Genomic DNA, 12,500 nt, shown 5'->3' with positions numbered 1-12,500 from the left:
ATGATTATGTGGAAGCCAATTTCTAGTCTCGCTCTGATGCTTTTTGTGCTTTTGAAAAAAAACTTCTATTAGAATCTTGGCGGCCAGCCGATATGCCGATGCCCAAGTGATTGCCTTATGAAAAATTCACGAGCAAAAATGCATACTCTCACTAATTCTTTATCACATCTAAAGCATTGCTATGTTCAAAAAAGCAGCAAAAAATATTCATTTTTCTTTATAAATTTACAACATGTGTCTATACTTGGCCTTCTTACAATTAAAATTTGTTGCAATTCAGTCGAAAAAAAAACTCAGTTCAGCCTATTGCAAGTGTTACTACTGGAAGCAGGTGGTATTGAGGGAACAATTATAGATTATTCAATTTTACACGCAGGGTTTAGCAGAGCCAGCGCCACGCCACGGAACTGTCTAGTTAGTTACAGAATATTTTATTATGATAATCATTATATTTTGATACACATAATATGATATGGTAATAGATAATTTATAATTCGCTTACAAAATGGTTTAGTTTAAAAAAATAGTTATTTGTTACATGCACAATATGCTACGTGAAGGTTTGCGAAGAAAATAATCAATTTATTTGTTACTATGTTATTTATTGCAGTTATTATAGATTTAGAAACCAACTAATAAGCGCATGATTGTGTTACTTCGGATAATTAATCAGTATAACTAGTCGGATATAGAATCATTAATAATGAAATTCATGGTGGTTACTCAGCCCTTGCAATAGTTTGATAGACAAAGTAGCATAAGGGCGGCAACCTTTTTGATCCATAAAATATTACAATAGAGGTTATTATTCTTATAAGTATAGTATTGTGGGCCAAGTGTAATCTAGATATTTGTTTTATACGAGAAATTAGTGTAAACGAGGATTTAGAAACAAATGCAAGTCGCTCGTTTCTTTGAGCTGCATGTCAAGCCAATGTGCTCACCAGCCCGTGCGTGCCTGGCTTCATCGCCACATTAAATAGAGTGGCAACGTTAGGACAGTCGGCCACTGCGTTGACTCTGCCCTCAGACAGTCCTTCCCTCGGTCAGTCCTTCTCTCTGAAAGTCCTTCCATCAATCAGCCCTTCCCGCAGTCAATCCTTCCCTCAGTCAATCCTTCCCTCAGTCAATTCTTCCCTCAGTCAATCCTTCCCTCAGTCAATCCTTCCCTCAGTCAATCCTTCCCTCAGTCAATCCTTCCCTCAGTCAATCCTTCCCTCAGTCAGTCCTTCCCGCAGTCAGTCCTTCCCGCAGTCAGTCCTTCCCTCAGTCAGTCCTTCCCTCAGTCAGTCCTTCCCTCAGTCAGTCCTTCCCGCAGTCAGGCCTTCCCACAGTTAGTTCTTCCCTCAGTCAGGCCTTCCCTCAGTCAATCCCTCCCTCAGTCAATCCCTCCCTCAGTCAATCCCTCCCTCAGTCAATCCTTCTCTCAGTCAGTCTTGCCCTCAGTCGTCAATCTGTGCTCAGTTGTCATTATTCTCGAAACCTGATTCACTCCAATTAGGTACATAAAAAACTATCAAACACAGATAAAAATATTCTGTTTTCACTGAAATAAAACAACGAGTTTGAACTACTCGTAGGTTTTTATAAATGCAGGATCTGCAGTCTACGATTCAGCTGGCATGAACGCTTTACTGTTGATTTGAAGTAGTATCAGTTCTATTTAATTCTGCACGTGACAGAGCAATAAATCTAAGCGCATAATAAAGAGGCTTTATGCATGCTGGTAATTCTAATTAAATGAAGGCAATCAAGCTTTTATTTCTAGAATCATTTAGTAGCCTACTAGTCGCTCGCCATCGCCGTGGCATGAGTGCTCATCATCTTGTCACAGCTCGTGTTTTGACTTTAAGCTATGCTATCAGATTATTGGTTCCGGGTTCTTAGAAGTGGTCTAGTCTTAGACAGCCAAGGGGACTGAAAGACAGAGTTGACTTTAAGTGAACTATATTATATTACGGAACGCGTGACAAAGCGGGGTGACTATATTAGCAAGGCTTTAGCTTCAGCCAGCAAACGTGTTGCTAGAGTGGCTGGCGAGTGACTGACTATCGGTGCTGAAGGCACGGTAGAGAACCGCAAGTGTGATGTCACTGAAGGTGGCACACACAATCAATGAACAGCTGAGGATGTCGGTCAATACCGGACAATCTCATCAACATCTGGATGAGATTACTCATCAATACATCATTAATATCCTGATGTTATAGCTTTATTTATCGATATTACAGGTCCTGTATTATACAGACTGATTCAGACGAGGTTCGAGTATGCTTCACTGAATACTTTAAAACAATGTGGCATACCTGTAATTTGTATTCTGCTCCAGTAAGTCGTATTCCGCACGTTTTGTACTGGCGCAAGGCACAGTCATTCTAATCAATGGTTCACGTTGTCATGCAATGCTTAGTTGAAACATTCTTATGTAATATTCCTAAATCAATTGCATCAAAAAAATCAAATATTGCCTTGTGTACGATTGCATTAAATTGAACAGTATGCGCATTTACACACGTATCTTAAGCTACGCATCTTCATATATTTATTGTGATATTGCATATATATTGTACAATGGCTGTTCTTAAAGAACGAAGTAAAGCCTGACATACGCAGTTACCTCACTACAGATTGCACGCGATACCTGCAGTGCACCTAATATTTACCATCTCTTCAAATTTAATAAGTCAGTCTTTCTACTATCCTCCCGTGTTAGCCATCGGCTAGAACAAAGCCCAGCGCAACTAAATCTTTAATTGCAGTCTTGCCACGTAATTAATAGCTGCTGGATATCTGCTGTACACGCGACTATACTGCCATTCAGAACAATTTCTCGTGTTCTGCCTTCTTAATAAAGCACACTGTTGATTGCCAACCATGTTGGGAATATTCTACACTGAAAGTCACTGCACTATAAGTACGAAACTTGAACAAGGATCTGTCAACGATGTTGGAACTGCAGCTATTATATACGGATATATGCATGTGGCACGCGATACCTGATTCTCCTGAGTCGCCATGTACTTTATGCAAACGGAAGAATAAAAATTATGTGCTAAATATTAAATCAAATTCATCAGCTCAGTAGTATTCCTTTTCGTTCCTCAATAAACGTCAGCTGTTAGCCTAAATAATTCTCGAGTGCAAGAGTGATAACATCGCTAAATGCCGGCAGCTGAGAATTTATGTATACTCCATATCTTGTTTCAGTCACGCTGCATGTGAGCTTCCAGTGGGCGCTTTTCATTTCGCGAGGGCGAAATTGTAAGAAATTTTTGGGTAGAATTTATGATATTTCCACGTCATTCTGTGAAGCTGGTGGCCAACTGAAATTTAATAAAAGATTTGAATGGTTTCAAAAATTTGTTGCACACAATATCGCACTCTATAATCGTGATTCAAATAAAGGTGGTAATGTAATTTCATTTGAAATTACATTACCTCACTTTTTTATCTTGCTCCTATTTTTGTATTGTACATATAATGTACCAGTAATATTAAAAATATCTTTAAGTTTAACATTCTCTATGTTTGGTTGACCGAAGGCATGGTGTAGCGCGTGCGTGACGAAGCTATCCTAACTACCTGAGCGTGGCACTGGCATAAATTAGCGTGACTTAGTCAACATGGCGATGTACTTTTGCACTTGTGTGAGTCATTCTGACCCACTTTAGCACGGCAAAAGAGCGTATTAGTGCTACGGCCGGTCTCTGCTAGTACTATGGAATAAGTAAGTGTGCCACTTTTTGGACACTGCCCTATAGTAAGGGATCTGAGTGCGAGGTAATTTTCTAGTCTATTTAAAAGCTGTTCAAATATTCCTTCTGAAGAGAAACCTATTCGTTCCAGAGGTTCGAAACTCAATTTTCATCAATCAGTCATTATCTGATCCATACGACAAACGCATGTTAGACTCTAGTCAAAAATGCATCCACTGAAGCGCTATTTGATCGTTCAGAATAGAACATGCATTGACTCGGGCGAGGTATTATCGTATGAAAGCACGCAACATAGGAATAACTTTGATCACTGAATCTTTTAATTTAAATGTATACTTTTATTTTACGCAGGAGTCAGGATGACAACTAATTATTTTTCTTTATTTTTTTTTCTTCTTATTTAACGTACGAATCAGTATGATCACTGAATCATTCTATTCAACTTTTTTTATTCAACATTTAGATCGTACGATTACTGAATCTTTTTTATTTATTATTTAATTCATTTCATTAAAGAAAAGAATCATTATGATCACTTGGTCTTAGTATTTAGCTTTTGCCCTCTGCATGTTCCTGTAAACGACTTGCTTTCTTCACTCCATGTTACACGCAAACGTCGGCGCTGGTGACTCAGACACCACAGACATAGAGGTTTGGGACTTAGGGTGGCAGAGTGGCGGACCAGACCACTATATAGTTGCGTTCCAGCCGTGACCGCGTGAACACCGTGGGTCTGGATCACAGGTGAAGTTGTGATAACGTCTGTCTGTTGTACATCTTGTACCGGATGATGCAATGGCATTTAAAATTAATGAAGCACTTCCGGTAACTGGTATACTTACCTTACGTATTGTTACGTTTTATGAATCGATGTTAGTGACTCTATTTCAGTCGCTAGTTGTTAAATCTACTTTTAATTTAGTTTACTTACAGATGTCAAGTAGGAGAATAATGCGAAGGATTGCATTAATCTACCTTAATTCAATATTCGACTCAGAAATTAAAACCTCACCGTAATTTATCCTAAATAATCTAAATAAATGATCAGCGCGAAACTTGAAATTTCTGTTTGAATTTTCGTCCGATAATATAACTACGGTTGTGAATTGATTTTTAAAGGCTCGTATACTCGATTCCACTTAATAACTAAACTGAAATTGAATTTAGTTGATTGGTAGACAGTACGTTCGCTTCCAACATGCAGCCTAGAACTTGCCAACAGTAAATACTTAAGGGTTTCTTTGAACAAAGGTTGCAAATTGTGGTTTGTGGAGGTGGTGGAAGGTTTGCTCCTTGGGAACCTCCTCATTGGGAACCTCAATTATGCAGACCTCCATTGTCGAGGTTTGCCACAATCTTCCAAGGTTGTGGAAGGTTTGCTAGTAAGGTTCATCAAAAATTGAAGCTCATTGAAACCTACTCTTGGTAGCAGGTTAATTCTAGATAACGCTATAAAAATGAACAAGGAACTCTTATCGCATTGATTCCTGTATCTGTCATAATCGAGCTCATTGTGCCGTGGCAAGAACCAACGCTCCTCCAGACAAAGCTCGTAGGTCTTTGTTAATTTATTTTCACACATGAAAAGAAAATATTTAGGAATTTATACCAATAGTTTAAGGCACGTTCACACTCACATTGTAGGTTCTTGAACTTTAGATGTCTTTAACGTAATTTGGCCACAATCTCGTCTCGATAATTGGATTGTCTGATGATCGAATCTGCATAAAAATTCTTTCAATTCATAAATATGTGTAAAAATTAATTAGTACATGAACACATTTGTTAATTTATTGACAAATGTGTGTATGATATACATAAACCCACATGATGCACACAATGTAAATAAATTTTTAAATTTTCTCTCAATCATTATTAATAATCAAGAAATTGTTATAGTCATTGACTCATGGTCAAACTTTTTCTGCCTTATTAATTGAATTAATATGAATTAACTATTCTATTAATTTAGTAATTCCCTCATGCTACATTCAAACCTGCTTCTATTAAAACGATTAAAATCACTTGACTGCTTAAGTCGCAAGTTTAGCAAAAATGTAAAATAAAAAAAAAAAATAGCCAGAAAATTCACCATTTCTTAAAAAGGAAAACGTTTTGGAGACCAGCTCCATCATCAATTCAAAACCTAAAACACAGGTACAAACAATTAGCAATATATTCACGTTGAAGCATAAATCGTCAAATGAGAAACATACAAGAATGAAGCAAACAGAAACCTATCTATTTACAATTTCGAGGGGATATGAACTGTTAGCGGCATTTAAAATAGGCTTATGTTTAAAAATATAAAGGGACTCTAAAATTCGCAGGTCGGAAACACCGGTCCCGGAGGCTAAAATCCGAAAATCACCATCGGACACTGGCGCGTGTCCGATTTTCTGCATCCGGGTCTGCATCCGGGTCTCCAAGTGATAGAAAACCTGCTTGCGCATCCCCCTCATTAACAGTATGCGTCCATGCCGAGCAGTGCATCGTGCCAGTGCCCGATAGTGATTTTCGAATTTTAGCCTCCACGACCGGTGTTTCCGACCTGCGAATTTTAGAGTCCCTTTATATTTTTAAACAAAAGCCTATTTTAAATGCCGCTAACAGTTCATATCCCCTCGAAATTGTAAATAGATAGGTTTGTGTTGCTTTTATCTTGTTTGTTTCTCATTTGACGATTTATGCTTCAACGTGTATATATAGCTAATTGTTTCTACCTGTGTTTTAGGTTTTGAACTGATGATGGAGCTGGTCTCCGAAACGTTTTCCTTTTTAAGAAATGGTAAATTTTCACGCTATTTTCTTTGCTTTTAATTTTTTTATTTATACGATTAGTTGTAATATTTCTCGTTCAGAGTTGAAGTCATTTAATATTCTTTATGCCTGCCTCAGATTCCTTAGAAAGTTCCTAATAAATAGAAAACGTATGATCGTAATATATTAGCAGAATATAAAGTAAAATACTCAGCTGTTCAGTTCTGTTAAATAAACTGAACGAGAGTTGAATAAGTTGATAACTCAACACTTCACGAGATGCCGACCCTTTTCTTCGCTGCAGCTCTGATGGCCTGCGTGGCTGCTACGGGGGCCGAGTCAGGTCAGTCTTATGAAAACTTTCTTAATTAGAACGACTATAATACGTAATGAATTAATTACAGCACTATTTAAAACTTCTTCAAATATATGTACAATTATTTGGATAAGGAATAATTTATTATATCCTTATTGATAGAATTTGTGGTCTCTTCCTTTAATATATAACTAGTGAACACTTCCTTAAACGAATACTTTTGAACACCTAATTCTTTGATAAATGAACTATTGGACTCTTCCTTAAGTACATTATCAATGGAACGTGTTTGCATTAACATTACAATTTTCATACAGTGTTTGAAAACATAAGTCGTTATTTTCAATGATGTTTGATTCTGTTATCATGCAGCATCATTTGGAAATACAAACCATTAACGCCAACCTTCTTTTTCATTAAAAACACAGGCACCAGATTATTAGGATACAATCACTTAGAATTATGGAAGCGCAATAATGAACACGCACTTACAATAGTTGCCGTAGTCTTGCAACTCATACTGTAAAACATGATTCACTATAAATTTTCTATTTATTTACAGAATTACCAAAATCTCTGGAGCAGAAGTCACTGACACGATGGAGCCTCCTTCAGAGCGCCTCATGTGAGTGCTACTTCTGATATTTCGAATAAAAATGACAATATATTAGTTCATGCGTCTTCTTTGAACAAATTAAACGAGCATCAAAGCATAATATTTGCCCCCTTCCGGTAAGGTTGTTTTTGTGGTTAAATTTACATAAACCATACCCGGTTTACTCCCTATAACATGCAGTTGGAAACGCAGTTTCTTTTATAAAAATACAGTTTACAAAAATAAATATGGAATTAACTGGCAATATTACATTAGTAAAATTTAGTCTAGGAAATGCAACCGAGGTCTTGTCCATATAAAAAATGTCGGCACGATAATAAAGCACCAGCTGCTTGTATATTACATAACGGCTGTTACAATGGTTTAACACTAATCTATATTGCAGCACTTTTTTCCATTGAAAAAATACTTTCAGGGCCAGCAATGCACTCATGACTCTCATGCATTCAATTCTTCATTAACCGCTCAATGGAGAACCAATGCAGGCATTTGATCATTTCAAAGATTTTATTACATCTAATAATGATGCTTGTGGAATAGCTAGACCATTATAATTCATAGGAAGTGCCGGCTGGAATCAAGAAAATGCACTGTAATCATTCATTGCTCTCACTTTCGTCAATATAATTCAATTGTAATCACAAAATACGCACTCATTCATGCTATCTCCTATTTCTAGCTAACCCTGCGGATGATATCAAGCCATCCGGGTTTAAACCACCGGATTTGGCGGACGACCTTCTCTGCTTTCCGGCCACAAAAGTTGACGAAGTTTCGCAGGTTCCCCCAAGCACCTCGGTGGTCGCCTCCATGTTCCTGCGAGTGCCCCCTGATGGCGGGCTGGTCGAAGCCTTCGACGAGGGCTCGTGGCTCCTGAACCCGACGGAACCTGGGCATGTTGATCAAGCTGCCGCATTATTTTCGCTCAAATTTGACAGCTTCTCCATCGATGCCAGTGAGTTATGAAGAAAAGTTAGGTTAACGAATAAGAAAATAAGGTTTTCTTATAAATAGAAATTCTTATATTAAATATGCAGGTCATTTATTGTTCCTCTGTTAAACGAACAATATTTCATAAAATGAATCTTTATTTCTATATTGTTTCGTTTTGAAGTTAATCGAGATATTAGACTTATGGACTTATGAACATAGTGAATGATTTTAAAATACACAGAAAATTCTGCAAGCAAATCTAAATTTAGTCATGATTTAACCTTGGCTTCTGGAACAGCGCATGTAAAATTTGCACAGATTTCACTTTGGCTTCATTATTGGGCCAGTAAATCTATATCTCCCATAGGAATGTTGCCGTCGAGCGAGTTAGAGCTTAGCCTACCATCCGGCAGCCATCATCTACTCACTCACTTCCCAGCCAATAAATGGTTGAGGCTTCTACTCGTGGTTGATTTCAACCAGTCAATGGTACGGGTTTATTGACATAGAACCAGATTAAAAATTTGTCCTTTTATATCTTAAGTATAGCTAATTTTACCGCTATTGTCTAAAATAATTACCATGACAGTTGAATGAAAATGTTAACTATCCACATCATTACAGGTTCACGTGCAGATTGGAGGGGGGCGTGAGCCAAGCAAGTTCCCGCTCTACGAAGCAGATGACTTCGACTTCTCTGCAATGTTTGAAGTTGAAAAATTCAAATTTAGGAGCATTCAATATAATTTGTCGTTGAATGCAGAAAGCTACGAGCTTTATACTGACAATGGAACCTTGCTCGATGCTCAAATGATGCTGACAGAAATATGTCATCTAGATATGTCATCAACCTCGAAGAAGTGGATAGACATTACAAATTTCCAGGTTTCATACGCACATGAATTCAATCTATCGACATCTTGCAACACGGAATTGAATATGTCCAAAATCATTTACAGGAGTGAGGTAACATCCTCGCTGGACACATTGTGCCTGGATGAATACTCGATACTAAAATTGAACAGCTCTAGTTCCTATTTCTCTCATGTCGAACAATGCTCAAAGTTTCAAGGGTCGGCCCTCACTACAGAAGATGCGGTTATTTACGCACCAGAGATTGCGGCAATATCTTCCTCGACACGAAACCAGGATAGTATTTTATCTTGGATGCAGAGCCTTAACAATACAAAGGGAAATTTCAAATCATGGTGTTCAGTGTTGCTGCGGAATGGATCGTTGCACTTACGCCCTTGCTACGATTCACTTAGGTTTGGGTTGTGCAAAATTAAAACATCGCTGATTTTTCGCGTTTATGGAAAAGTTGGACCGTTTGACCGCGAGTATGTGCTCATTACCTTGTCTGATGGATCTTGGGTACTGAAAGGTTTCAGTTCACTGATGAAATATTCTGATAATAAGTGGATTATCAAGTCGAATCTTCACAAAGAGTCGTGCGTAACGGGAGATTCAACTCTACCGTTGATCAGAAGCATTTGGGCATGTGGAGAGGCCAATTCAACCTTAGCATTCTCATCTTGTCATTCACAAACATTTAGTTGTACGTCGGGAGCATGCTTGCCAAATCATTTCAGGTGCGATGGAATCACACAATGTGGCGACAAGAGCGATGAAGATGAATGCACATTCATCGTGAAAGACGCGGGATACAATAATTTGGTAATGCCACCGCCTCTCAAAGATGATGACGTCGTACGAATACGGTACTTCTTCATTGTGTATTCAATCGCCCCAATACAAACAAGTAATTTCTACGCAGATGTCGACCTAACCTTTGGAGTGCACTGGAAAGATCCACGCCTAACGGTTTGGAATCCCATCCAGTATAAAAACATCGAGTGTAAGGATATTTGGTCCCCAAAATACATAGCTGCCGATGGCCACCCTCAAGGACATTGGGTCTCTGTACCGGAAGAAAATACGGACGGATGCATGGTGGATTTATATTCTGACATCCCACCCATTGAATCAGTGGACGACCCTTATATGGGTGAGTCCTTTCAGGGATGACTGGTGCTTAAATTTTGTGATTCATGGCTGCGCTATTTTTTCCCAATACTTAAAACGTGAGTGCTGAATATCAAATAGGCCAGTATACTCCCTTGATTCAAACAGCTGACAATATCAGTATAAATATAAAGAATCTTCTTTTGACAAGGCAAATTCTATGTCCATTTAAAAAAATCTTCTGTTGGCACGGCGAATTCTGTATGCATGTATCCTGTATACATTCAACGAACATTCTTTCGGCAGGTCGCCACCTGAACGGCTCATCGTTCGAGCTCGTGTACAGCCTCACGGGGATATTCAGAATCCCCTGCCAGTTCAACCTGCGCAAGTACCCCTTCGGCGACCAGAAATGCGAACTCAACATATGGGTAGACGCCACAGAGTTCCGACAAATCGTTTATGAACGTTTCGCGGACCAGCCTGAAGAAGACGTGAAATTCAGCGGACGCAATGACGTTAGAGAGTATTGGGTTTCCCGGACTTGGAGGAAGGAGGTGAACGATAACCATTCTGTATCTCTGATCATTGAATTGCAAAGTTTGTACGGCTATCACGTTCTCAACAGCTACTTTACAAGCCTTCTTATCGTACTTATCTCCTTTTCAACGGCTATTTTTCGTGTGGAAGACTTCAATGAACGAATAATGGTATCGCTAACTGCTTTGCTTGTCTTGACAGCACTTCTAACTCAGGCTAATTCGTCGTCTGTGCAAACGTCTTACCTAAAATTACTGGACGTATGGTACGCGGCTCTCATTGCTTTCAGTTTCATGACTGTCCTGGCAAATACAATCTTGAATTTTTATCATCATAAGCTTATTTCTGATAACGAACGCGGTAAGAAATCATACGAAGAAATTTTCATTATCAAGAAAGTTAAAATTCTTAACTTCGCTCTTTTCGGGATGCTCACCATTGTTTTCTTTACGTTCTTGCTATTCTACACCCTAATTGCAGGTGACAAAATTTGAAGCCATAAAACTGGAAAAATAAATATAAACTACATAATCCCTTCATTTCACATGAACCTCAAAGGCTCATGGAAGCGTCTAAAAGTACGTGTTATAACTTATAAGCATAAGTCAAACTGCTGAACATTTTAATAATTGGTAATTCATCTACTTATCTTATATTTTTAACATTTTCAAGATTTTATTTATCTATACGAACGTCCTTGAAATCATCGAAATACGGACAAATTTTTTTCATGTGATTTTCACCCATCACAGCCGTACAAAGAAACTTTATGTTCTGAAATGTTTAAGAACATAAACAATCGTGAATTGATCATTTTTACAGGTACGCAAAACTTTTTCTTGCCACTAGAAGGTGCTGTTGTGTTTTACTCCTGGTTTACTAGTCAGTGTGCGTTATATTTTTCATAGCGTTATTGAGAACGCGATCCCGAGAATTCCTACAAATCAGCTTGTATGACCAAATTCTTGCGATAGGTTGGCCAGTGCCGGCCCGACTGCGACATCGCTGCATTATCGATGGACAGCGCACGTGCGTTCGTTTAGGGCAGTGGGCGATATCGCCCTCCTCTAGGCGGTGGAAAGATCTGGGGGGGGGGACGGTGAGGAAGAAAGGGCAGTAGGGGGCGACAGTCCGCGAAGTCGAAGTCAGAATTTTGTTCGTTTGTTTGACGATTTGTACGCAACACGTGCAGAACATGACTCAGACTCGAATAGATTTTCACGAGCTAAAAATCACCGCTTGGTGGTTAGAAATTTTTATTAAATATTTCGTTCGAATTTGTTCAGTAGTTTGGAATAAATTCTTTGATCACTGCGAATTTCGGCCCATGTCGTCGTATAACTCCCGAATGAAGGTGAAATATAATTAATTTAGTTTAAAATTTTTCAAGAGATAAACATCACCGTTAGGTCCTAATGAATACGTGTTCCAAGTTTTATCGAGCTGTGTTCATTAGTTTGGGATACATTCCTTGGTCACTGAATTTGGAGAGCGACCGTGAGGCCGGCTGAGGGACCGGCCACGAGTCCGGCCGAAAAGCTTGAATTTCTAGTGCTGAAACAGTTAAAACTGAAAAAATATATTGGTTTACTAAATGGGGCTCTATTTGTGAAATACACATCTGTGTTTAACCTCCCTCTTTTAAAATTGCAGC

The 12,500-nt window shown here is 38.5% G+C and overlaps 1 protein-coding gene across 1 annotated transcript; it reads left to right on the top strand.

The window, feature by feature from the left end:
• Nucleotides 1–4,424: 4,424 nt before the first annotated feature.
• LOC108667524 lies at nucleotides 4,425–11,458 on the top strand. The gene is made up of 7 exons (XM_018154558.2): nucleotides 4,425–4,460; nucleotides 6,615–6,819; nucleotides 7,355–7,417; nucleotides 8,088–8,363; nucleotides 8,709–8,830; nucleotides 8,966–10,349; nucleotides 10,613–11,458. The coding sequence occupies exons 2-7, from the start codon at nucleotides 6,756–6,758 to the stop codon at nucleotides 11,338–11,340; spliced, it is 2,637 nt and encodes an 878-aa protein (XP_018010047.1). The 5' UTR covers nucleotides 4,425–4,460; nucleotides 6,615–6,755; the 3' UTR covers nucleotides 11,341–11,458.
• The last annotated feature ends 1,042 nt before the right edge of the window (nucleotides 11,459–12,500 follow it).

This window comes from Hyalella azteca, unplaced genomic scaffold (assembly GCF_000764305.2).
Source record: "Hyalella azteca isolate HAZT.00-mixed unplaced genomic scaffold, Hazt_2.0.2 contig16679, whole genome shotgun sequence".
Taxonomy (NCBI): Eukaryota; Metazoa; Arthropoda; class Malacostraca; order Amphipoda; family Hyalellidae; genus Hyalella; species Hyalella azteca.
The sequence above is the reverse complement of the archived record's forward strand: the minus strand, read 5'-3'. Positions and strand labels throughout refer to the sequence as shown.